The sequence below is a fragment of the Aedes albopictus genome, chromosome 2 (genome assembly GCF_035046485.1).
Source record: "Aedes albopictus strain Foshan chromosome 2, AalbF5, whole genome shotgun sequence".
Lineage (NCBI taxonomy): Eukaryota > Metazoa > Arthropoda > Insecta > Diptera > Culicidae > Aedes > Aedes albopictus.
In genome coordinates, this window is record NC_085137.1 from 78,313,149 (window position 1) to 78,340,709 (window position 27,561).

Consider the following 27,561-nt stretch of genomic DNA (forward strand, 5'->3'; position numbering starts at 1 on the left):
GTAGAACAAATCCACATTTGCACACATGTAAGATGAAATGCCCGAGTCGATCAGCCGCATTTATTGGAGAAGTTTGATTTTCGTCTAGCTAGAAAGGAATATTCTTCGATGATTTCTTGACAAGCAGATCGTGTCCTGGGAACGTTCCATCTCATCGATTAATTTTCCGATTTTTCGTTGATAATCCGCTGTTCCGCCAACGCATTGCAATGCTTCTCTTTATGACGAGGCTTCAGGCACTACTTATTACACACCAGTTTCCTCCTGTCCGCGCCAGCCATCAGCATAGACTCGTAGGACGCCTTTTTATCCACGTTTTGCTACTTTATCAACGAGCTTGGACTTGTGTATTCAACGAATCCGGAAGGCTTTGAAGCACTATTGCAACTAGCAGATTTTCATCTTAATCTTGGCCTTCCGAAGTCAATCGCTCGAAGAGGTCTTCCACCTCAAAGATATGTCATTCTATATCCTCACCATTACTGTACCGCTTCTCACACATTTGCTTCAAGAGGGATACCTTTGAAGTCAAGGTTGCTTTATCGTAGTGACGGTGGAAGCTTTTCCGGGTGTCCCGATCCGTTTGATGAGGTTCAGTTGACTGTTCTCAAGCAATAGGCGAATTGTCGCTGGCGCCTTCTGGTCTCCATTGTCCCACATTCGCACTCTTGCTTCATCAGCTGCTCCAGGTCCAGCGCCCAGTTCTGGTCGGTTTTCGATCACGAACGGCCACAATTCTTCACGAACTAACAGAAACTCCATCTTTTGCTTCCATTCAGCTTGGCATTTCCCGAACGATCCCTTTCGCTTGAAATGTGCAGAAAAAAAAACTCGGCTTAATTATTGGATGCTCTTTGTTATGATTGGACCCACAACCTGTTGGTACGGTGGGTGTAGTGAAAGAACAACCATCTAGTACAAACACAGAGAGAGACAGAGAACTATGTTTTGTTCAGTACAATTACAGTCTACTACGATCTACATATTTTTCGGAGATTGCTTCACTATTACCACACAGGTCCGTATGGATCTAATCCAGGATCTGTGTTGACTTCCGCTCCGCTCTGTCAAAAATGGTCAAATATTTGACATTTAGACAAACAGTTTACTCGTAGTCTGAAATCCCAAGCACATACTTCAAAGTTTACAAACTGACCCAAAATCGGCGGTGATACATCTCCTACGATACCAAACCGAAAGCCCCCACGTATCGACTTAAATATCTTTCCAGTTTTTTTTTGTTTCATTCTCTTTATTATTTTTCCATTTCAAATATCTCAGCACTTACTAGTCCAACTTTCTCTGCGCGCACACTTCCTTTATTTCCGTTTTTCTTCTACTTCTGTTTTGGAGGATTTTTCAACCTGAATTGATTTTCCGATTCATAGATAATAGGGAACGGGAACGGGAAGGATAAATACACAACAAAAAGCAAACATACACATTTCACTAACTGTACGTCTGTACCTAATATACATCCACTAGATTGAGGGGGGTTCTGGACAACCGGAGCGATGATCCAGGGGAACCACTCGTTGCGACGCCATTTCTCTTTTTCCCATGATTTGTTTCTAAAGCTTTGTTTACTGTGTGTAGACTATTTTACATCTTTCGTTTTGGTGGGAAAAAAGGTCTATTGGTCGCAACTGACGTTTTCCTTCCATGCGTTACAGCAGAGAACCATCGTTCCAGAGTTGTCCCTTAACGTTGAGAATCTTGAACCCTTTTCGAAATCCTTGATTTGTCTTCGTGTTTGCGCTCCTATTTCTCTTGTATGTTTGCGTGTGTTTGTTTTGAAACAGTTCTTCTCGCGCGCATTACTTCACATTAAACCTAATATTAAACTCAAATTAATTATACATCAGTTTGTGGCGCATTGCCGCCGCTTGAAGGGAGGGTTTAGATCGCTTCAGTAAACAATAACCTATTGTTTTGGGTAGGATGATTCGATGAGCAGAGCTTGCGGTGTGGCGCAAGGTTTGTTTTTCTTTCTTCCTTTTGTCAGAAAACGAAAATATTTAATTAACAGAGAAAACTAGCAAGAAGAAAGTCACAATACTTTTCCCTAAACACTAAAATCACTTGATAATCTCGAGCAAAACCTTTCTCTCGCAATTGTGGGCAAATTTGGGAGGGGGCGAAACAATAGATTAGAATTAGAGGAAGTAAAAAAAAAATAGTAACCTAGATGTGTTTTTTAATTAACTAAACAAGAGTGTGTTCCGATATCAATCAATTTGAAACGAGCTTGCGCACAATAGAAAAGAAGATGATCGAAAGAGAAAGGGGAAAAGTCTCAGCAAGCTGCGTGCGTCGGGGTCCGCTTGTAGTGGTGTGTGTGATCACATCACAGTGTAAGAATGTATAGGTGAGAACGATCGGCTAGCGTAGGAACAGGGAAGCGTAGCTGATTGCAAGCGACTGCGATCGTGTCAATTTGCCGACAAGGGGTTGGTGTTTGTTGGGCTTTGCTTTGCTATTGTTTGTGGTGGAGGATGCTTTTAGTTTTGCCGGGAGGTCGTCTGAAAAGAGTTAGGCGTGTTGCTGTAGTGAACGAGCTTCAGCTATAGGTAGAGCTAGACGCGACCGATCACCAACGGCGATAGTTTGTGCAAACTGAAAGACGGAGAAGAGAGGAAATACGGGGATGGCAAACAATAGAAGAACGACAGGAGAGACGACAAACAGTAGAAGAAAGGGGGGCGTTTGGCGACACGGAGTTAGTCTGTCTGTGTGAAAATGTCGGTGAAGAAACGTTAGGCACAACGATGGTTGTTATACAGGTTGAACAAATTCACAACAAACAGCAGTATGGTTGCAACCAACGCAATAGTCTTTTGTCATTTCCTATCCAAAGCCTGCGCTGTTCGTTACGATAACATGTATTTTCAATCAACACGTTCAGTCAATTTCTTCAACAAAATGAACAAATTCACAACGAACAGCAGTATGGTTGCAATCAACGCAATAGTCTTTTGTCATTTCCTATCCGAAGCCTGAACTGTTCTTACCAAAAAATGTATTATCAATCAACAAGATAACGTTCAGTCAATTTCTTCAAAATGAACAAATTCACAACGAACAGCAGTATGGTTGCAACCAACGCAATAGTCTTTTGTCATTTCCTATCCAAAGCCTGCGCTGTTCGTTACGATAACATGTATTTTCAATCAACACGTTCAGTCAATTTCTTCAAAATGAACAAATTCACAACGAACAGCAGTATGGTTGCAATCAACGCAATAGTCTTTTGTCATTTCCTATCCGAAGCCTGAACTGTTCTTACCAAAAAATGTATGTTCAATCAACATGATAACGTTCAGTAAATTTCTTCAAAATGAACAAATTCACCACGAACAGCAGTATATTAGCAACCGCCGCAATGGCCTTTTGTTATCTCCGGTCCCACGATATCTTTCACATGCACACGAATACACTGAGAACGTCTGGGAAGTTTATTCACACACCACATTAGAATTACAACTTGTATGAGCATGTTTCGGTTTCTATCACGTGTTTGCATGTATGTGTTATCCACTATTTGCCACTACTTGTTTGCGCCATAGTTCAGTTCAGTATGAATGGTGACCACGGTGCCACTGCCACCGCCGACGACGCTGCTTATCGTCTAAAGAAGGGAAAACAAGAATCTAGGACAAAAAATGAACATTAAAACACATAACCAATAACAGAAGATGGAGGTTTTTCCTATCTCTCTCTCGCTCGCATAGCTTTTTCTCTACCTTTCTCGTGCACTCGCTCCCTCTCTCTGAACCTGCTGGCAAATTAACGCTTTCAATGGTGTCTATTATTGGTGTAAGAAGAAGTTACTAGAACAATTGATGTGATTGATTTTTTTTCTCTTTTTAGCTGGATGAAGTACTAATAGTAGTAAGAGTAGTTGCAGACTTTCTACACACACACAGATCTTCCATGAAGGTATGCGTTTGTGTGAGTGAGTTTTCGTGAAACAAACATATATATATTATTTACTTAAGAAGACAATTCGCCCTATCTGCCACGCACGCACAACTTTCTTCCTTGGTTTTGTCTCTGCTGCGTTACTGTTCTGCTGTTTCTGTTTTTCTTCTGCTTGTTGTGTTTGTGTGTTAAGTGTGTTTGTTACTTGTCTACTTAAAATGTACGCCCTAGATCTGTTTGTTTTGTTTCGTTTTTGTGTTGTGTGTTATGTGGGTTCTTCTGTCTCTGGCTTTGTTTTTATCTCTACACGAACGTTCTTCACGATTTGATTATTATCTTTCTACAATTAATAATATTTCACATTCCACACATACACACACGCGCTTGTGTGTTTGGTTTTGTCATTTTTGTGGTTGTTATGTGTGAGTGATGTTCACTCAAACTCTCATATCTTGGAAGGACCGATTCACGAACGATGACAACAACGATGATGAGGAAGAATGTGACAATGTTAAAAGAGAACTCAAAACATGGTGATCAGAGAAGAGCAACAAAACATTCACAAACATCTACAACGAACGAAAAAGAAGAAACTATTGTTTTCCGTTACACGCCTAGCGGTATGCACTCAAAGTTGAGTTCGGGTTGGTGCAAAATTAGGCTTCTTTGGATTGGCGACAAAATGAAGTACACTTTTCATAGTGGAATTCATTGTGAACTTAATGTGTTGTCTTTGTTTTTAACAGTTTTCAAATGCTCAGATATAGTTGAATTCAAATCGTTAGCTTTTTATCTACCGGCAAAGAATGTGGAGCTCACAACGAATTCGAGTATGAAACATCAGCTCGAACTTTAACTGTTGATTCACTTCAGAATGAATTCGAGTATGACGCATCTGCGTGCACTAGATTTCATCCAGAAAAGCCAGATTTCGCTCGATTTAGCCTCAATTTCACATCCATCCGACAAAGCGTGTACCGATCAGACCCCTGAATTGGCAGTTTTTCGCATCTTTTCCACCAGTTTATTAAATAGAGCTAATTACAATACACAGTGAAAATTGCAAAATTTTCCTTAATTTTTGAACTTAAAAAAACTTTCGACATAAAGAGAACCGTTGGCTAACTGATTTTCTCCAGTTTCACAAAGCTTCACTTGATTAAATCACGATAATCGTAGAGATAAGAGAAATTAAGAAGATATATTACGAACAAACGAAGCTGCAGTGGAACGTTCCCACTGCTCCGGTCCGGTGGCAGTAACTGAACAAAAAATAGATAATTGTTACAAATTATAAACCCATCGAGCCTGTCACGAATTTTACAACATCTCGGGTACGCGCACAATAGAGCTCTCCGCGGTGACGCCCTTTGCACTTCTATTGTTTCCTAATATAGTTTGTTTTCCGATAAAATTTGTTTGTGAGTGTGGTGAGCGCCCCCTTGGAAGAGGGTGATTCCTTTCCATGTATTTGTTTTTATATTAAATCTCTTGTGTCGTTCAAAGACTTTCTTCTTCGTTGGAGTATGCGTTTGTGTTTGTATGCATGTGTGAACATGTATGTGTGTTTATGCGATTTCTTGTTGTTTTTGTTGTTGTTGGATGAGGTTTCTGGCGTTTTCCTTTCTTCTTCTTTTACGCCTTTTGTTTTGCCTAATATATGAGTGTTGTTTGTGTAAATATTATTAATTAATAATAATCAAATCGTTCCGAATTTCATCTCGATAAACTGTGGGAACGCTCCCGGCTACTACTGGCCGAGACGGAATTTTCATTACATTTCTCGTGCAAACGCTGCGCCGGCGGGAGCTTTGCGAAGAACGGATGCCGCAGGGCTTCACCTGAAAGGGGAGGAAAAAGAAACAAATGAATCTGGCAGCACTGGAGTCGATTGACAGATTGAATGTCAATTGATCATCGATTGAACTGATTTAACTGAATTTCAATCGAATATTGTTGGCATTTTGATTCCATTTCAATAGAGTATCAATTGACTTTCAAATGAGTGTCAAATGAATTTGGAATGAGTGTCAATTGATTTTCAATTGAGTGTCAACTGAATTCCAATTGAGTAGAAATTGAACTGAGTTTCAATAGAGAGTCAGTTGAATTTCAATTGAGTGTCAATATAATTTCAATTGAGTTTCAATTGAGTGTCAATTGAATTTCAATTGAGTGTCAATTAAATTTCAATTGAGTGTCAATTGAATTTTAAATAAATTTCAATTGAAATTAATATGAACATGAATTGAAATAGATTCGAATCTATTCGATTTCGATTCGATTTTGTTTCAATTTCGTTTCGATATCGATTCAATTTAGATTCAATTTCGATTCGTTTTCGATTCGATTTCGATTCTCCACAGGAGACTCCATCGATTCTCCACAGGAGACTCCGTCGATTCTCCACAGGAGACTCCGTCGATTCTCCACAGGAGACTCCGTCGATTCTCCACAGGAGACTCCGTCGATTCTCCACAGGAGACTCCGTCGATTCTCCACAGGAGACTCCGTCGATTCTCCACAGGAGACTCCGTCGATTCTCCACAGGAGACTCCGTCGATTCTCCACAGGAGACTCCGTCGATTCTCCACAGGAGACTCCGTCGATTCTCCACAGGAGACTCCGTCGATTCTCCACAGGAGACTCCGTCGATTCTCCACAGGAGACTCCGTCGATTCTCCACAGGAGACTCCGTCGATTCTCCACAGGAGACTCCGTCGATTCTCCACAGGAGACTCCATCGATTCTCCACAGGAGACTCCGTCGATTCTCCACAGGAGACTCCGTCGATTCTCCACAGGAGACTCCGTCGATTCTCCACAGGAGACTCCGTCGATTCTCCACAGGAGACTCCGTCGATTCTCCACAGAACACTCCGTCGATTCTCCACAGAACACTCCGTCGATTCTCCACAGGAGACTCCGTCGATTCTCCACAGGAGACTCTGTCGATTTTCCACTGGAGACTCCGTGAATTCTCCCCAACAGACTCCGTGAATTCTCCCCAACAGACTCCGTGAATTCTCCCCAACAGACTCCGTGAATTCCTCACAACAGACTCCTTGAAATCTCCACAACAAACTCCGTGAAATCACCACAACAGACTCCGTGAAATCTCCAAAGCAGACTCCGTGAAATCTATACAGCAGATTCCATGAAATTTCCAAAGCAGATTCTGTGGAATCTCCACAGAGGAGTCAAAAGAATCTTCATAGGAAACTCCGAGGAATCTCCATAAGATACTCTCCACAGTATATTACGTGGAATCTCTACATGAGACTCCATGGGATCTCCACAGAAGACTCCGTGGAATCTCCACAGTTGGTTTGTCGTAATCTCCATATGAGATTTTTTTTCAATTTCATAGGGTTTATGCCAAAAATTCGTATGAACCTGTACCGAGAAAAGGGATCAACTCACCTAGTGTGATTCTGTTTGCCGGATCGTACTCCAGCATGCGTCGGATGATGTCGAACAGCTGCAGGTGGTCGGGCGTTTCCGCCAGCACGTACCGGTGCAGGGGTTTGCAGTGGTCGCGCACGTACCGCCCGGCGGACGACTTCTCGTCCCAGTCGAGTTTCCCGTGGTGGAAGTATTTGGTGCGGGTTTTTCTGTGGGGAAAAAATTGGGACAAAAATTGCGGTTATAATCGATATGAGTTTCTGGGGATAACCGGAGCGTGGCTTACCTGGCCATTCGGTAAGGAATTGTACCCAATATACGCTCCATCATAGCAAGATGTTCCCTGTTGTCGTGGGTTTGAAATAGCGTAATGCCCAGATACAGTTCAAACATTATACACCTGTGGATTGAGAATAGTGGAATGCGTTAGTGGCAACAATAATTCCGGCAAAGTAATTCCGATGGCATGAGGATGTCTGTTATTGGCTTCGTTATGCACTGAGACGTTTGAGCATAATAAGTGGAACTCTTGGCAATCATGGCCATTTTGCAAACACAGCTATTTGGAAAACATGGCCATTTGACAAAAATGGCCATTTGGCAAACATGGTCATTTGGCAAACACAGCTATTTGGCAAACATGGCCATTTGGCAGACATTGCCATTTGGCAGACATTGCCATTTGGCAAACATGGCCCTTTGGCATAATAGTTTTATACAATTTTTGATTAAGCTCAATGAATGTGTTTGAAAATAATGGATTGCCAACACTTCTGACGATCATTTGGCCAAGTGGCAAACACAATTATGCGTGTGTTTAGCCACAGTTTTACCTTCAAGTTTTAATCCAAAAACAAGAAACTTACCCTATCGACCAGACGTCGCACGGTTGCGACCAGCCCAGCTCCAGGATTACTTCCGGCGCCCGGTAGTGCCGGGTGGACACGATCGTACTGTGATGCTCGTGGTCGAACGTGGCACTGCCAAAGTCGATCAACCGGATGTCGGTGCACTTGACGCGACGGACCTCACGGTTCTGAGGAAGCATACATAGAATTTTAGTAAAGACAAAAGAACTATTTAGAATCGAACTAACCGCTACCTTACGGCCGTTGAACGACGTGGTGAACTCCGAGTCCACAAACAGGATGTTCTCCGGCTTCAGATCCGTGTGGGTGAGTTTGTTCTCGTGCAGGAATTTTACCGCATAGCACAGCTGGTACGCCATGTGCCGCACGTGCTCCATCGGGTAGGGTTCGTAGTTGTTTTCTCTCTGTTGGGCGGAAAATGGTAAACATAAAATCAGTATTTAGATAGAGATGATGAGGTGTACGAAGAAGAAATAAGAAGCCGAATTTCTTCCGAATCTCGGGGAGAGATTCTATCGAATTTTAAGGAGAGATTCTCCCGAAATTTGGGGAGAGATTCTCCCGAATTTTGGGGAGAGATTCACCCGAATCTTGGGAACAGATTCTCCAGAATCTGGGGGAGAGATCCTCCCGAATCTCGGGGAGAGATTCTCCCGAATCTAGGGGAGAAATTCTCCCGAATCTCGGGGAGAGATTCTTCCGAATCTCGGGGAGAGAATCTCCCGAATCTCGGGGAGAGAATCTCCCGAATCTCGGGGAGAGAATCTCCCGAATCTAGGGGAGAGAATCTCCCGAATCTCGGGGAGAGAACCTCCCGAATCTCGGGAAGAGATTCTCCTGAATCTCGGGAAAAGATTCTCTTGAATCTCGGGGAGAGATTCTCCCGAATCTCGGGGAGAGAATCTCCCGAATCTCGGGGAGAGAATCTCCCGAATTTCGGGGAGAGAATCTCCCGAATTTCGGGGAGAGAATCTCTCGAATTTCGGGAAGAGTATCTCCCGAATTTCGGGGAGAGAATCTCCCGAATCTCGGGGAGAGATTCTCCCAAATCTCGGGGAGAGATTCTCCCGAATCTCGGGGAGAGATTCTCCCGAATCTCGGGGAGAGATTCTCCCGAATCTCGGGGAGAGATTCTCCCGAATCTCGGGGAGAGATTCTCCCGAATCTCGGGGAGAGATTCTCCCGAATCTCGGGGAGAGATTCTCCCGAATCTCGGGGAGAGATTCTCCCGAATCTCGGGGAGAGATTCTCCCGAATCTCGGGGAGAGATTCTCCCGAATCTCGGGGAGAGATTCTCCCGAATCTCGGGGAGAGATTCTCCCGAATCTCGGGGAGAGATTCTCCCGAATCTCGGGGAGAGATTCTCCCGAATCTCGGGGAGAGATTCTCCCGAATCTCGGGGAGAGATTCTCCCGAATCTCGGGGAGAGATTCTCCCGAATCTCGGGGAGAGATTCTCCCGAATCTCGGGGAGAGATTCTCCCGAATCTCGGGGAGAGATTCTCCCGAATCTCGGGGAGAGATTCTCCCGAATCTCGGGGAGAGATTCTCCCGAATCTCGGGGAGAGATTCTCCCGAATCTCGGGGAGAGATTCTCCCGAATCTCGGGGAGAGATTCTCCCGAATCTCGGGGAGAGATTCTCCCGAATCTCGGGGAGAGATTCTCCCGAATCTCGGGGAGAGATTCTCCCGAATCTCGGGGAGAGATTCTCCCGAATCTCGGGGAGAGATTCTCCCGAATCTCGGGGAGAGATTCTCCCGAATCTCGGGGAGAGATTCTCCCGAATCTCGGGGAGAGATTCTCCCGAATCTCGGGGAGAGATTCTCCCGAATCTCGGGGAGAGATTCTCCCGAATCTCGGGGAGAGATTCTCCCGAATCTCGGGGAGAGATTCTCCCGAATCTCGGGGAGAGATTCTCCCGAATCTCGGGGAGAGATTCTCCCGAATCTCGGGGAGAGATTCTCCCGAATCTCGGGGAGAGATTCTCCCGAATCTCGGGGAGAGATTCTCCCGAATCTCGGGGAGAGATTCTCCCGAATCTCGGGGAGAGATTCTCCCGAATCTCGGGGAGAGATTCTCCCGAATCTCGGGGAGAGATTCTCCAGAATCTCAGCGAGAGATTCTCCAGAATCTCAGCGAGAGATTCTCCAGAACCTCAGCGAGAGATTCTCCAGAATCTCAGCGAGAGATTCTCCAGAATCTCAGCGAGAGATTCTCCAGAATCTCAGCGAGAGATTCTCCAGAATCTCAGCGAGAGATTCTCCAGAATCTCAGCGAGAGATTCTCCAGAATCTCAACGAGAGATTCTTCAAAATCTCAGGGAGAGACTATCCAAAATCTCAAAAAGAGACTCTCCAAAATCTCAGGGAGAGATTCCCTAGAATCTCCGGGAGAGATGCTCCAGAATCTCGGGGAGATTCCCCAGAATTCCAGATAGAATTTATACATAATCTCTCAGATTTTTCCGAATTTCGGGAAGAGATTCTTCAGAATCTCGGGTAGAGATTCTCCAGAATCTCTGGGAGAGATTCTCCAGAGTCTCTGGGAGAGATTCCCCAGATTCTCTGGGAGAGGTTCTTCAGAATCTCGGAGATTCTCCAGAATCTCGGAGAGAGATCCTCCAGAATCTCTAGGAGATTCCCCAGAATTTCAGCGAGAAATTCTCCAGAATGTTGGGGAGTGATTCTGGCTAACCTCGGGGAAAGATTCTCCATAATCTCAGGAAGGGATTCTCCAGATTATCAGGGAGATATTCTCCAGAATCTCAGGGAGAGATTCTCCAAAATCTTAGCGAGAAATTCTTCAGAATCTCAGCGAGAGATTCGCTAGAATCTCGGCGAGAGATTCTCCAGAATCTCAGCGAGAGATTCTCCAGAATCTCAGCGAGAGATTCTCCAGAATCTCAGCGAGAGATTCTCCAGAATCTCAGCGAGAGATTCTCCAGAATCTCAGCGAGAGATTCTCCAGAATCTCAGCGAGAGATTCTCCAGAATCTCAGCGAGAGATTCTCCAGAATCTCAACGAGAGATTCTTCAAAATCTCAGGGAGAGACTATCCAAAATCTCAAAAAGAGACTCTCCAAAATCTCAGGGAGAGATTCCCTAGAATCTCCGGGAGAGATGCTCCAGAATCTCGGGGAGATTCCCCAGAATTCCAGATAGAATTTATACATAATCTCTCCCAGCGATTCTGGGGAATCTCTCCCAGCGATTCTGGGGAATCTCTCCCAGCGATTCTGGGGAATCTCTCCCAGCGATTCTGGGGAATCTCTCCCAGCGATTCTGGGGAATCTCTCCCAGCGATTCTGGGGAATCTCTCCCAGCGATTCTGGGGAATCTCTCCCAGCGATTCTGGGGAATCTCTCCCAGCGATTCTGGGGAATCTCTCCCAGCGATTCTGGGGAATCTCTCCCAGAGATTCTGGGGAATCTCTCCCAGCGATTCTGGGGAATCTCTCCCAGCGATTCTGGGGAATCTCTCCCAGCGATTCTGGGGAATCTCTCCCAGCGATTCTGGGGAATCTCTCCCAGCGATTCTGGGGAATCTCTCCCAGCGATTCTGGGGAATCTCTCCCAGCGATTCTGGGGAATCTCTCCCAGCGATTCTGGGGAATCTCTCCCAGCGATTCTGGGGAATCTCTCCCAGCGATTCTGGGGAATCTCTCCCAGCGATTCTGGGGAATCTCTCCCAGCGATTCTGGGGAATCTCTCCCAGCGATTCTGGGGAATCTCTCCCAGCGATTCTGGGGAATCTCTCCCAGCGATTCTGGGGAATCTCTCCCAGAGATTCTGAGGAATCTCTCCCAGAGATTCTGGGGAATCTCTCCCAGAGATTCTGGGGAATCTCTCCCAGAGATTCTGGGGAATCTCTCCCAGAGATTCTGGGGAATCTCTCCCAGAGATTCTGGGGAATCTCTCCCAGAGATTCTGGGGAATCTCTCCCAGAGATTCTGGGGAATCTCTCCCAGAGATTCTGGGGAATCTCTCCCAGAGATTCTGGGGAATCTCTCCCAGAGATTCTGGGGAATCTCTCCCAGAGATTCTGGAGAATCTCTCCCAGAGATTCTGGGGAATCTCTCCCAGAGATTCTGGGGAATCTCTCCCAGAGATTCTGGGGAATCTCTCCCAGAGATTCTGGGGAATCTCTCCCAGAGATTCTGGGGAATCTCTCCCAGAGATTCTGGGGAATCTCTCCCAGAGATTCTGGGGAATCTCTCCCAGAGATTCTGGGGAATCTCTCCCAGAGATTCTGGGGAATCTCTCCCAGAGATTCTGGGGAATCTCTCCCAGAGATTCTGGGGAATCTCTCCCAGAGATTCTGGGGAATCTCTCCCAGAGATTCTGGGGAATCTCTCCCAGAGATTCTGGGGAATCTCTCCCAGAGATTCTGGGGAATCTCTCCCAGAGATTCTGGGGAATCTCTCCCAGAGATTCTGGGGAATCTCTCCCAGAGATTCTGGGGAATCTCTCCCAGAGATTCTGGGGAATCTCTCCCAGAGATTCTGGGGAATCTCTCCCAGAGATTCTGGGGAATCTCTCCCAGAGATTCTGGGGAATCTCTCCCAGAGATTCTGGGGAATCTCTCCCAGAGATTCTGGGGAATCTCTCCCAGAGATTCTGGGGAATCTCTCCCAGAGATTCTGGGGAATCTCTCCCAGAGATTCTGGGGAATCCCTCCCAGAGATTCTGGGGAATCCCTCCCAGAGATTCTGGGGAATCCCTCCCAGAGATTCTGGGGAATCCCTCCCAGAGATTCTGGGGAATCCCTCCCAGAGATTCTGGGGAATCCCTCCCAGAGATTCTGGGGAATCCCTCCCAGAGATTCTGGGGAATCCCTCCCAGAGATTCTGGGAAATCCCTCCCAGAGATTCTGGGGAATCTCTCCCAGAGATTCTGGGAAACTCTCCCAGAGGTTCTGGGGAATCTCTCCTAGAGATTCTGGGAAATCTCCCAGATTCTGAGGAATCTTTTCCTGATTCTGGGAAAGCTCTTCCAGATTCTGGGGAATATCTTCCAGAGATTATGGGGAATCTTCCAGAGATTATGAGGAATCTCTCCCAGAGATTCTGGGGAATCTCCTAGAGATTCTAGAGGATCTCTCTCCGAGATTCTGGAGAATCTCCGAGATTCTGAAGAACCTCTCCCAGAGAATCTGGGGAATCTCTCCCAGAGACTCTGGAGAATCTCTCCCAGAGATTCTGGAGAATCTCTACCCGAGATTCTGAAGAATCTCTTCCCGAAATTCGGAAAAATCTGAGAGATTATGTATAAATTCTATCTGGAATTCTGGGGAATCTCCCCGAGATTCTGGAGCATCTCTCCCGGAGATTCTAGGGAATCTCTCCCTGAGATTTTGGAGAGTCTCTTTTTGAGATTTTGGATAGTCTCTCCCTGAGATTTTGAAGAATCTCTCGTTGAGATTCTGGAGAATCTCTCGCTGAGATTCTGGAGAATCTCTCGCTGAGATTCTGGAGAATCTCTCGCTGAGATTCTGGAGAATCTCTCGCTGAGATTCTGGAGAATCTCTCGCTGAGATTCTGGAGAATCTCTCGCTGAGATTCTGGAGAATCTCTCGCCGAGATTCTAGCGAATCTCTCGCTGAGATTCTGAAGAATTTCTCGCTAAGATTTTGGAGAATCTCTCCCTGAGATTCTGGAGAATCTCTCCCTGATAATCTGGAGAATCCCTTCCTGAGATTATGGAGAATCTTTCCCCGAGGTTAGCCAGAATCACTCCCCAACATTCTGGAGAATTTCTCGCTGAAATTCTGGGGAATCTCCTAGAGATTCTGGAGGATCTCTCTCCGAGATTCTGGAGAATCTCCGAGATTCTGCCCAAGTAACACAACATGTTATATAATAGTTTAAAATTCACTTTTAATGCTTATTCAGAAGTATTTTTCTTGTTAAATTGGCTTCTAACGAACACCTATATAATCAAAACAGCGCAAAAAATGGCGGCTTATAAAACATCTTACCAGTTATATAACATGTATTGAAATACAGTTATAGTACTAAAAATGACGTCCACAATACGTTTATATCAACGCTTGAGTAATTATTAGTTGTAAATTAGTTATTTCTTTACAATAAAAACTTGGACAATACTATTCTAAAACTAACATATTTAGTAGTTGAAAATAAGCTGCTTTCAAGTGATATAACTTAAGGAATACACTTATATTTCTTACGATATGCATATGTTGAAATTAAGTTATTTCTAGGTGATATATTTAACGATCATGACTCAGAAACAATTTTCAATCTAGAAATTTTTTGAAAAAAAAAAAATAAACTCATTTAGTTTTTTTCAACCCGAAAAATAATTTCTAAGTCATGGCTTCTTTCCATAACTATTCAAATTTAAAAATCTGAATCGGACATTACTCAATAGTAGCACACATGTTTTTCATGCGGTTCCAGATTTATCGTGAAACCACAAGTTTTACCCGCCTGTGAATTAAGCGCCATTGAATTGAATTGAAAACGTTACATGCCCCAACCAATTAATGCTGCTTTTTGAAGATTAATTGTACATCCACGTGCAAAAGCAATATGGCAGATTTGTCGAAAGACCTACAGTGCCGTTCAAACTACATTAAACTATTTCAATCACAATTTTGATTAAACCTACAATCCGAATCCCAATGATTAACACTGACAATGCCTCAAATGAAATTTCATTATGATGAATTGTACATTACAACTGCTAAAAATAGTTTTATTTGCAAACAAGAAAAAAAAAATAAGAATAATTTATTTCACATCAATATTTAAATAAAGAATATGTAAACAAGTTTTTGACCGGTACTGTTACCCAAAAACTTATCCATTTCTACGAACCTTCATAATCATTATAAAGTTGAAACAACGTTGAAATTACATTATGATAGCAAGCCAATAATGGATTGTGAAGGTATGTCTAAATAACTTTTGTAATACGCCTCAATAGCGTTAATTCAACACACCATATCAAAATAAGTTTTGTTTGTTTTGGGGCAATCATTACAACATTAGAATAACTAAATTTCAACTTCTTCTTTAGTGAGGCTAGGGTTTTGCCAAATGTCAAAATATTTTTTCTCGAGCATCACGATGTTTGATTTCTTGATAGTCAATAGCCTACAATAATCCGCGAGTGCTCCTACAATTCAACGCAGCGAACTACCTATATTCTTAATGGTAAGAAAATTGGATAGCAGCACAAAAATGATGATTGAGCACAACGGATCTTTGTGATAGAATCCCAGTGCACTGCATACTCGCTGGAGGATGATTTTATGTAACCAGGTATGTAACAATCGGCAACTGGCAGCTACTATCAGTGCTGATGAAATGCGTGGAAAAAGTGATGCATCAGGAAGCTGGTAAATCCTCGTAGACATAGAAATTTACAGGGCGGTGTCACTAAAAATTATTTGGTTCCTTTTCAAGAGAATGATAAGAATGCTGGTGGATCTGAATTTGCGTTCTTGCTGCCGTTCTGGCCTTGCAGTTGGAGCACAGTGCTGAGCTCACCTGAAGTTGTTTATGTTGAATGTTGGAAAAACGCAAATAATTTTGCTAGCACGATGTGTTTGATGCTTTAGTAATGTTATTACAAAGTATATTCACTTCATATCATACATAATGAAAATGATGAGTAAAACAAATTGTGTTTTTGTTGTTTGTAATTGACAAACATAAATAGAGCCTAATATTATCACAAGATGTTTCCTAATGCTCATGTATGACATTTATAGTACATCTTTATAAATGATTATTTTAAGAGATGTTTTTTGTGTTACTTGGGTGAAGAACCTCTCCCAGAGAATCTGGGGAATCTCTCCCAGAGACTCTGGAGAATCTCTCCCAGAGATTCTGGAGAATCTCTACCCGAGATTCTGAAGAATCTCTTCCCGAAATTCGGAAAAATCTGAGAGATTATGTATAAATTCTATCTGGAATTCTGGGGAATCTCCCCGAGATTCTGGAGCATCTCTCCCGGAGATTCTAGGGAATCTCTCCCTGAGATTCTAGGGAATCTCTCCCTGAGATTTTGGAGAGTCTCTTTTTGAGATTTTGGATAGTCTCTCCCTGAGATTTTGAAGAATCTCTCGTTGAGATTCTGGAGAATCTCTCGCTGAGATTCTGGAGAATCTCTCGCTGAGATTCTGGAGAATCTCTCGCTGAGATTCTGGAGAATCTCTCGCTGAGATTCTGGAGAATCTCTCGCTGAGATTCTGGAGAATCTCTCGCTGAGATTCTGGAGAATCTCTCCCAGAGATTCTGGGGAATCTCTCCCAGAGATTCTGGGGAATCTCTCCCAGAGATTCTGGGGAATCTCTCCCAGAGATTCTGGGGAATCTCTCCCAGAGATTCTGGGGAATCTCTCCCAGAGATTCTGGGGAATCTCTCCCAGAGATTCTGGGGAATCTCTCCCAGAGATTCTGGGGAATCTCTCCCAGAGATTCTGGGGAATCTCTCCCAGCGATTCTGGGGAATCTCTCCCAGCGATTCTGGGGAATCTCTCCCAGCGATTCTGGGGAATCTCTCCCAGCGATTCTGGGGAATCTCTCCCAGCGATTCTGGGGAATCTCTCCCAGCGATTCTGGGGAATCTCTCCCAGCGATTCTGGGGAATCTCTCCCAGCGATTCTGGGGAATCTCTCCCAGCGATTCTGGGGAATCTCTCCCAGCGATTCTGGGGAATCTCTCCCAGCGATTCTGGGGAATCTCTCCCAGCGATTCTGGGGAATCTCTCCCAGCGATTCTGGGGAATCTCTCCCAGCGATTCTGGGGAATCTCTCCCAGCGATTCTGGGGAATCTCTCCCAGCGATTCTGGGGAATCTCTCCCAGCGATTCTGGGGAATCTGTCCCAGCGATTCTGGGGAATCTCTCCCAGCGATTCTGGGGAATCTCTCCCAGCGATTCTGGGGAATCTCTCCCAGCGATTCTGGGGAATCTCTCCCAGCGATTCTGGGGAATCTCTCCCAGCGATTCTGGGGAATCTCTCCCAGCGATTCTGGGGAATCTCTCCCAGCGATTCTGGGGAATCTCTCCCAGCGATTCTGGGGAATCTCTCCCAGCGATTCTGGGGAATCTCTCCCAGCGATTCTGGGGAATCTCTCCCAGCGATTCTGGGGAATCTCTCCCAGAGATTCTGAGGAATCTCTCCCAGAGATTCTGGGGAATCTCTCCCAGAGATTCTGGGGAATCTCTCCCAGAGATTCTGGGGAATCTCTCCCAGAGATTCTGGGGAATCTCTCCCAGAGATTCTGGGGAATCTCTCCCAGAGATTCTGGGGAATCTCTCCCAGAGATTCTGGGGAATCTCTCCCAGAGATTCTGGGGAATCTCTCCCAGAGATTCTGGGGAATCTCTCCCAGAGATTCTGGGGAATCTCTCCCAGAGATTCTGGGGAATCTCTCCCAGAGATTCTGGGGAATCTCTCCCAGAGATTCTGGGGAATCTCTCCCAGAGATTCTGGGGAATCTCTCCCAGAGATTCTGGGGAATCTCTCCCAGAGATTCTGGGGAATCTCTCCCAGAGATTCTGGGGAATCTCTCCCAGAGATTCTGGGGAATCTCTCCCAGAGATTCTGGGGAATCTCTCCCAGAGATTCTGGGGAATCTCTCCCAGAGATTCTGGGGAATCTCTCCCAGAGATTCTGGGGAATCTCTCCCAGAGATTCTGGGGAATCTCTCCCAGAGATTCTGGGGAATCTCTCCCAGAGATTCTGGGGAATCTCTCCCAGAGATTCTGGGGAATCTCTCCCAGAGATTCTGGGGAATCTCTCCCAGAGATTCTGGGGAATCTCTCCCAGAGATTCTGGGGAATCTCTCCCAGAGATTCTGGGGAATCTCTCCCAGAGATTCTGGGGAATCTCTCCCAGAGATTCTGGGGAATCTCTCCCAGAGATTCTGGGGAATCTCTCCCAGAGATTCTGGGGAATCTCTCCCAGAGATTCTGGGGAATCTCTCCCAGAGATTCTGGGGAATCTCTCCCAGAGATTCTGGGGAATCTCTCCCAGAGATTCTGGGGAATCCCTCCCAGAGATTCTGGGGAATCCCTCCCAGAGATTCTGGGGAATCCCTCCCAGAGATTCTGGGGAATCCCTCCCAGAGATTCTGGGGAATCCCTCCCAGAGATTCTGGGGAATCCCTCCCAGAGATTCTGGGGAATCCCTCCCAGAGATTCTGGGAAATCCCTCCCAGAGATTCTGGGGAATCTCTCCCAGAGATTCTGGGAAACTCTCCCAGAGGTTCTGGGGAATCTCTCCTAGAGATTCTGGGAAATCTCCCAGATTCTGAGGAATCTTTTCCTGATTCTGGGAAAGCTCTTCCAGATTCTGGGGAATATCTTCCAGAGATTATGGGGAATCTTCCAGAGATTATGAGGAATCTCTCCCAGAGATTCTGGGGAATCTCCTAGAGATTCTAGAGGATCTCTCTCCGAGATTCTGGAGAATCTCCGAGATTCTGAAGAACCTCTCCTCAGATTCCCCAGAATATCTGGGAGAGATTCCCCAGAATATCTGGGAGAGATTCCCCAGAATATCTGGGATAGATTCCCCAGAATATCTGGGAGAGATTCCCCAGAATATCTGGGAGAGATTCCCCAGAATATCTGGGAGAGATTCCCCAGAATATCTGGGAGAGATTCCCCAGAATCTCTGGGAGAGATTCCCCAGAATCTCTGGGAGAAATTCCCCAGAATCTCTGGGAGAGATTTCCCAGAATCTCGGGGAGAGATTCCCCAGAATCTCTGGGAGAGATTCCCCATAATCTCTGGGGGAGATTTCCCATAATCTGTGGGAGAGACTGCCCATAATCTCTGGGAGATTCCCCATAATCCCTGGAAGAGATTCCCCACAATCCCTGGGAGAGATTCCGCATAATCTCTGGGAGAGATTCTCCCGAATCTCGGAGAGATTCTCCTGAATCTCGAAGAGAGATTCTCCTTAATCTCGGAGAGAGATTCTTCTTAATCTCGGAGATTCTCTTGAATCTCGGAGAGAAATTCTCCAAACAATCAGTGAGAATTTCTCCAGAAATCTGTGAGAGATTCTCCAGAATCTCAGGGAAAGATTTTCCAAAATCTCAGGGAGAAATTCTCCAGAATATCAAGGAGAGATTCTCAAGAATGTCAGAAAGGGATTCTCCAGAATCTTAGGTAGATTATGCAGAATCGTAGGGAGAGATGCTCCAAAACCGCAAGTAGAGATTCTCCAGAATCTCAGCGACAGATTCTCCAGAATCTCAGCGAAAGATTCTCAAGAATTTCAGGAAGATTCTTTAGAATATCAGGAAGATATTCTCCCGCATCTCAAGGAGAGATTCTTCAGAATCTCAGCAAGAGATTCTCCAGAATCTCAGGGAGAAATTTTCCAAAATCTTAGGGAGAGATTCTCCGGAATCTCAGGACGAGATTCTCCAAAATCTCAAGGAGAGATTTTTTAAAATTTCAGGGAGAGATTAGCCAGAATCTCGCGGAGATGTTCTCCAAAATCTCAGGGTGAGATTCTCCCGAATCTGGAGATTCTCTAAAATCTGAGGAAGAAGTTCTCCAGAATATCAGGGAGAGATTCTCTGTAATCTGAGGCATAGAGAAATAGGTACTTAGTCTACACTGAAAATTTCATCGAGTACTCACTAGAAAGTCGAAAACACTTAGACCCAGCATTTCGAACGCGATGCACATGTGGCCATGGTAGTCGAACCAGTCCAGCATTTTGACACATAAACTGCAAGAGAAGAAAAGGGAAATTAAATTCAAGTCTACGATCGCACGATCGCCAATACTAACTGCTGGAAGGTGGGATCCTTTTCGGCGATCTTTTCCAGGGCGTTGATCTCCAACTTGGCTGCTTCCCGGTACTTTTCGACGTTCTTGATCACTTTCAGTGCCATGGTGTGGTCCCTACAGAGAAGAAGAAAGAAAACATTAATGATCGACAACACAACAAAGCAATAGAGTCATAAAGCGATCAAGTTGATCATTCGATTTGAGCAACGACAATGGACGACGGATCAGGGGGTGATCAGGCCCGTTTAACGACTTCTTCGTGCTAAGTAAAGGAGCGCGGGCTCATCTTTGTTAGATCGTTGTCGAACAACGAACGACTACGTCGAGACAGTCAGTGGGTGGGCGTAGGATTTTCCTTTTACGGGGATCAAACTAACTGGATTAACATACTCGATCGGCGATCGTCGACGCGATCGTAGATCGCCACAGTTCAGAAGAATAGATGTTGATTTGGTAGCCCCGTAGCGATTTGCAAAACATCTTCGGCCCCCGAAAATGGACGATTGTGATTGCGAAAAAATGGTAATTACGTGATTAGGGGCGGTGCACGAAAATCGATGGTTTTTAAATAGATTCGATTAGGTAGCAGCCGGGGTATACAGCCTTTAGCTACATAGTTTTGTGGATAGCAAGTTCCGAAAACGGACAAATTTTGTCGTAGCTTGTTGAAGCATGATTTATTGATCGCCCAAAGTAAGTTCAAAATCCGGAAAGTAAGAGTTTCAGGTGGCGCCCAATTTTTGCGTCATTTGAACTTTGTCATCTTTCGTATCTTCTGGAGAATTCACTTGAAATCTTCTGGACGGATCCACAGGAGTCGTAAGAAGATATCCCTAGAAATCATCCGTAGAGATCGCTAGAGTTCTTCAATAGCAATTCCCAACAAAATTCTGAATAGTTCCCTAGGAGTTTTCTGGAGAAATCTCCAGAATTCTTCTGAAGCGATCTTCAGAAATCTTCTGGAGATATTTCTATGAGTCTTCTGAAGATATCTGTTATACTCTGTAAGAAATCGCTTAAAAACAACTGAAGAGTGCTAAATCGTCTGGAGAGATACCAAGGAATCTTCTGTAGAGATTGTTAAAATGTAGAACCTTCTGGATAGATCGTTAAGAAGTTTCTGGAGACAACTCTAGGAATCTTCTGGAGAGTTCGTTAGGAAAAATCTGTAGAGATCCCTAGGGAACTTTTGGAGACATCTCTAGGAATCTTCTGGAGAAATTCTTGGAAATTATCTGGAAAGATCCTAAGGATTCTTGGAGAGTGATCCTCAACATATTGATGAAGTCCTTGGGAATCTTCTCAAGCGATCTCTAGAAAGCTCCTGGAGCGATCTTCAGAGGTCTTTGGAAAGAAGCATAGGAATCTTTTGATGAGATCGCTTAGAATCTTCTGGAGAGATTCCGAAGAAACATTCTGAGAGATCCTCAGATCCTTAGAGATCATCTGGAGAGGTATGTACCTAGGAGATTCATAGAAACCTTCCGGATGGTTCGTTAAGAATTCGTTAGGATTCAGATCTCTCGAAAGCTTCTGAAGAGATCCATAAGATTCCTCTCGAGAGATTGTTGGGTTTATTTGGAGAGAACCATAGGAATCTTGAAGAGTGATCCCATACAAACTTTTGAAGAGATCCCTAGTAGCCATCTGGAATGGTCTCTAAGAATCTTCTGAAGAGATCGCTTAGAATCGTCTGGAGAGATTCCAAGAAATCGTTAAGAGAGATTCTTAGGAATCGTCTGGAGAGACAGCTAGGAGTCTTCTGCAGATATTCCTAGGATCCTTCTGGATAGATCGCTAACAAGTCTCTGGAGAGATTCCTAGAATTTATGTTTAGGGATCCTTAGGAGTCTCCTGGAGAGATCGTGAGGAATCCTCTGCATAGATCCCTACGAAGCTTCTGGAGAAATTCCTAGCAGTCTTTTGAAGAGGCTCATATGAGACTTCTGAAGAGATCAATAGCAATCTTTCAAGGTGATCTCCAGGAATCTTCTGGAGAGATCCCTAAGATCTTCTGAAGAGATACCAAAAAAGATATCTTAGGAGAGATCCTCTAGAATATTTGGAAGAGATTCCCATCGAAACTCAGAGAGAGATTCCCTAGAATGACTGGGAGAGATTCTCTAAAATGTTAGAGAGAGATTCCCTATAGAGACGAACCAGCCAAGGGCTGAAAGACTTTTAAATAAAGACAAATCAATCAATCAGAGATTCCCTAGAATCTCTGAGAGATTCCCTAGAATCTCTGAGAGATTCCCTAGAATCTCTGAGAGATTCCCTAGAATCTCTGAGAGATTCCCTAGAATCTCTGGAAGAGATTATTCAAAATCTCTGGGAGAGAATCCCTAGGAAATCTTGGAGATATTCCCTAGAGTCTCTGGGAGAGATTCCCTGCATTCTCTGGGAGAGATTCCCCGCAATCTCTGGGAGAGATTCCCCGCAATCTCTGGGAGAGATTCCCCGCAATCTCTGGGAGAGATTCCCCGCAATCTCTGGAAGAGATTCCCCGTAATCTCTGGGAGCGATTCCCCGCAATCCCTGGGAGATTCCCCGCAATCTCTGGGAGAGATTCCCCGCAATCTATGGGAGAGATTCCCCCGCAATCTCTAAGAGAGATTACCCCGCAATCTCTGGAAGAGATTCCTCGTAATCTCTGGGAGCGATTCCCCGCAATCTCTGGGAGAGATTCCCCGCAATCTCTGGGAGAGATTCCCCGCAATCTCTGGGAGAGATTCCCCATAATCTCTGGGAGAGATACCCCGCAATCTCTGGGAGAGATTCCCCACAATCTCTGGGAGAGGTTCCCCACAATCTCTGGGAGAGATTCTCCCGAATCTCGGGGAAAGATTCTCCCGAATCTCTGGGAGAGATTCTCCCGAATCTCTGGGAGAGATTCTCCCGAATCTCTGGGAGAGATTCTCCCGAATCTCTGGGAGAGATTCTCCCGAATCTCTTGGAAAGATTTTTCCGAATTTCTGGGAGAGATTCTCCCGAATCTCTGGGAGAGATTCTCCTGAATCTCTGGGATAGATTCTCCCGAATCTCTGGGATAGATTCTCCCGAATCTCTGGGAGAGATTCTCCCGAATCTCTGGGAGAGATTCTCCCGAATCTCTGGGAGAGATTCTCCCGAATCTCTGGGAGAGATTCTCCCGAATCTCTGGGAGAGATTCTCCCGAATCTCTGGGAGAGATTCACCCGAATCTCTGGGAGAGATTCTCCCGAATCTCTGGGAGAGATTCTCCCGAATCTCTGGGAGAGATTCTCCCGAATCTCTGGGAGAGATTCTCCCGAATCTCTGGGGGAGATTCCCAGAATCTCTTCCGAATCTCTGAAAGATTCCCTAGAATCTCTGGGTCAGATTTTTTCTAATCTCTGGGAGAGATCCTGGCGAACATCTGGAAGCGATTCTTACGATTCTCTGGAAGCGATTCTTCCGAATTTTTGGGAGTGATTCTTCCGAATCTCTGGGAGAGATTCTTCCGAAGAATCTCTGGAGATTTACTCGAATCTCTGGAAGAGATTCACCCGAATCTCTGGAAGATATTCACTTGAATCTCTGCAAGAGATTCACTCGAATCTCTGGAAGAAATTTCCTCGAATCTCCGGGAAAGATTCGCTCGAATCTTTGGGAAAGATTGCTTCAAATCGCTGGAAGAGATTTACTCGAATCTTGGGAAAAGATTTACTCGAATCTCTGGAAAACATTCCTTCGAATCTCTGGGAGAGATCTGCTCTAATATCTGTGAGAAATTCGCTCGAATCTCTGCTCTGAGAGAGATTCGTTTGAATCTCTGGGAGAGATTCGTTTGAATCTCTGGGAGAGATTCGTTTGAATCTCTGGGAGAGATTCATTCGAATCTCTGGGAGAGATTTATTCGAATCTCTGAGAGAGATTCATTCGAATCTCTTCGAGAAATTCGTTCAAATCTCTGGGAGAGATTCATTAAAATCTCTGGGAGAGATTCGTTCAAATCTCTGGAAGCGATTCTCTCGAATCTCTGGAAGAGATTATCTCGAATCTCTGGATTGTCTTGCATCTCTTGAAGAGATTCTCTAAAATCTCTGGAAGAAATTCATTCGAATCTTTGGGAGAGATTCTCTAGAATCTCTGGGAGAGATTTTCTCGAATCTCTGGAAAAATTCTTCCGAATCTCCGGGAGAGATTCCCTCGAATCTCCGGAAAATACTCCCTCGAATCTCCAGAAGAGATTCCCTCGAATCATTGAGAGAGATTACTTCGAATCTCCGGGAGAGATTCTTCCGAATCTCTTGGAGAGATTCCCTCGAGTCTCCGGGAGAGATTTTATCGAATTTCTGGGAGAGATTCCATCGAATCTCTGGCAGAGGTTCTTTCGAATCTCTGGGACAGATTTCGATGAACCTCAGGAAGATTCAATCGAATCTCTGGGAGAGATTTCATCGAATTTCTGAGAAAGATTCCATAGAATCTCTGAGAGTGATTTCATCGAATCTCTGAGAGTGATTCCATCGAATCTCAGAGAGTGATTTCTTCGAATCTCTGGGAGAGATTCCCTTGAATCTCTTGGAGAGATTCTCCCTCAATTTTTATTAATCGTTGCTTAAAAGAAAAAAAAAAACAGTCTACTTATCACTAGCGGAGAGATATACTTACATTTCCATATCCTTGACTTTCACCACCCTGCCAAAGGTGCCCTCGCCTAGGGTGGCCAGGATTTTATCTGCACCGAACGGAACAAGCGTAGAACCGAAGCAGAAAAGGGAGAAAAGAGAATGCAAAAATGCAAATAACAACGATTAGTGATGATTGCGTAGGGGCTGGACTAAAGTTCTTATCTACGAAGAGTTTCGGTGACCCTACTTTTACAAGTGTAGTGTTTTTTTTATCTGCGTTTTTCGAACTTTTAACTCTTTTTTTGTTCAAGTTGATTAGTAGGCGCGGTTTTAATACGATACGATAATACGATACGAAATGCGCGAGAGAGAGAGAGAGAGAGGGATAGAGTGATAGTCACTTGGTTTCTCGAAAGAGAAGTAGGGATGTCAAAAGAAAATTTTCGCGGTTAGTTAGGGGATCATTCTCTGGTCGCGATGGTCTGCCATTTATTTTTATTGTAAAACGCATTCATCGGCAACGCAAAAGCTTTGCTTCAATAAAACTCTTATTCAGCTTTAATTACTTCTAATCAACTTTTATTCAACAAGTAAAACACCGTTTGCAGATGAATGTGTTCGAGTATTCTAATGCGTTTCTCGTTACTGGCAGACCCAAAACTCAAGTGACTCATCAAAGAAAACTGAAAAACCGCGATCTGGGAGCACTGGATTGGTGGAAAATCCCCCCGCCGTTTTGGCAGCAGGGGAACATCACTTCCTAGGGATGTTCCACCAACGTTCCAGAGATCTGCTCCGGACTTCGGACTTACGGGGGTGCAAAACTAAGGCAATTCGAAAAAGCGCGCGCGATCGCGACCGGAAAGGGGCGGGACAGTAGAGGTAAATTACCAAAACAAAAATTAATATATTAAAGAATTTAAATTAATGCTTCACGAACATCTGTTATGAAGAATGTCGCCAGTGTGGTAAATCAAATGCCCATCAGCATCATCCCTGACGGATGGTTGTTTCTGTGCTCGCCAATGATTTAGCATCATCATCGTGGAAGGGGGATTCATCATCGATCGTAATCATCATCATCATCGTCGTCGATTGTCGATCGTCGATCATCGATCATCGTTTTCGGTTTTGCGATTTTGGTCATCAAGTTCGATCGAATCGGATCGTCCGGTGTTCATAAAGGGCCGCCATGTTGGCATCATCATCATCATCATCGTCATCGGATCATCGGGGGGTTCGGGTTATGGCATTTCACCGAATGCACACGCACACACATTGGGCACAATCGAGTCGGTTCGGTACGGTACGTTGGGGCGAGAGGAGGCGTTGGGCGACACACACACATTAACCACCAGTGGGGGAAGGCACACATCATCATCATCATCATCATCAAATATTGATCATATCGAAGAAGAGACACGAGAAAAATACGGTATCGATTTGCGATAAGATAATTAGTTCGAAAAAAATATAAGAAAAAATTTGGTATACAAATATAAATACACGCTATTGGATTTGTTGTTTTGGCTTAGTGACTATCAAGCGGAGCGGTTATCAATCGGTAAAGTAGAATTCAGGACCACATTATTCAAACAACGGTGAGTAAGTTACAAGAGAAAATCACTCGTTTGTTCTTAGTTGTGCATGCGCCATCTTGAATGTTTGTCTGAACTCACACATACATGAACGGTGGCTATGGCGATGGTGTTACGACGGCTACGATGACTTCGCAGTTCAGGCATGCTTCACACTCACACACACACACAGTTAGAAACCAGCTTCACGAACACGCACGTAAACAACTGACGGTAAGAACTAATCGCGAAGCGTTTCGCTTCTCTCGCAGGCGCGCACACACTCACACACGTAAACCTTTTTGTGAGAGTGGTTTTGACAGAGCAGCATTTACCTGAGGCTACTGCGATGGGTGATGATTCCACAGGTGGATCTGAGCTCCGAGCTGATGCATACGAGTATTGTGTATTGCACGTGTGTATGTGTTGGTTAGTAGAGGGGCATGATGACGCGTCTATGTTGGAACAGTGAAAAAGCTTTTGTCCGGGATTTGTATGCGCTAAAACTGTTTGGGAAATTTTAGTCAAAAAACCAACAAGAAACAAAAACACAAATGCATGCAAACAATAGTGAAATACAACCTTTTATTATATGTTTTTTTTTTACATTTTTTCGCTAAATGTTCAAAATAACCTAATTCTCTCCAACTACACTGAAGCATTCTCTCGAATCTCTGGAGGAGATTACCTTGAATCTCTGAAGCAGATACCCCCGAATCTCTGGAGGAGATTCCCTCGAATCTCTGTGAGAGATTCCCTCGAATCTCTGTGAGAAATTCCCTCGAATCTCTGTGAGAGATTCCCTCGAATCTCTGTGAGAGATTCCCTCGAATCTCTGAGAGAGATTCCCTCGTATCTCTGAGAGAGATTCCCTCGAATCTCTGAGAGAGATTCCCTCGAATCTCTGTGAGAGATTCCCTCGAATCTCTGTGAGAGATTCCCTCGAATCTCTGTGAGAGATTCCCTCGAATCTCTGTGAGAGATTCCCTCGAATCTCTGTGAGAGATTCCCTCGAATCTCTGTGAGAAATTCCCTCGAATCTCTGTGAGAGATTCCCTCGAATCTCTGTGAGAGATTCCCTCGAATCTCTGTGAGAGATTCCCTCGAATCTCTGTGAGAGATTCCCTCGAATCTCTGTGAGAGATTCCCTCGAATCTCTGTGAGAGATTCCCTCGAATCTCTGTGAAAGATTCCCTCGAATCTCTGTGAGAGATTCCCTCGAATCTCTGTGAGAGATTCCCTCGAATCTCTGTGAGAGATTCCCTCGAATCTCTGTGAGAGATTCCCTCGAATCTCTGTGAGAGATTCCCTCGAATCTCTGTGAGAGATTCCCTCGAATCTCTGTGAGAGATTCCCTCGAATCTCTGTGAGAGATTCCTTCGAATCTCTGTGAGATATTCTCTCGAATCTCT

General features: G+C 44.6%; 1 protein-coding gene across 3 annotated transcripts; it reads right to left on the minus strand.

The window, feature by feature from the left end:
* Positions 1–1,210: 1,210 nt before the first annotated feature.
* LOC109414708 (serine/threonine-protein kinase Doa) lies at positions 1,211–25,585 on the minus strand (the record flags this gene model as incomplete). 3 transcript variants are annotated; one of them, XM_062849981.1, is given in 10 exon segments in its annotated part: positions 1,211–2,522; positions 5,700–5,762; positions 7,344–7,534; positions 7,612–7,725; positions 8,192–8,361; positions 8,428–8,598; positions 19,825–19,915; positions 19,978–20,091; positions 24,613–24,679; positions 25,513–25,585. In XM_062849981.1, coding segments are annotated over 10 exon segments (1,194 nt in total), but the record flags the coding sequence as incomplete, so codon positions are not given.
* Between the last annotated feature and the right edge of the window lie 1,976 nt (positions 25,586–27,561).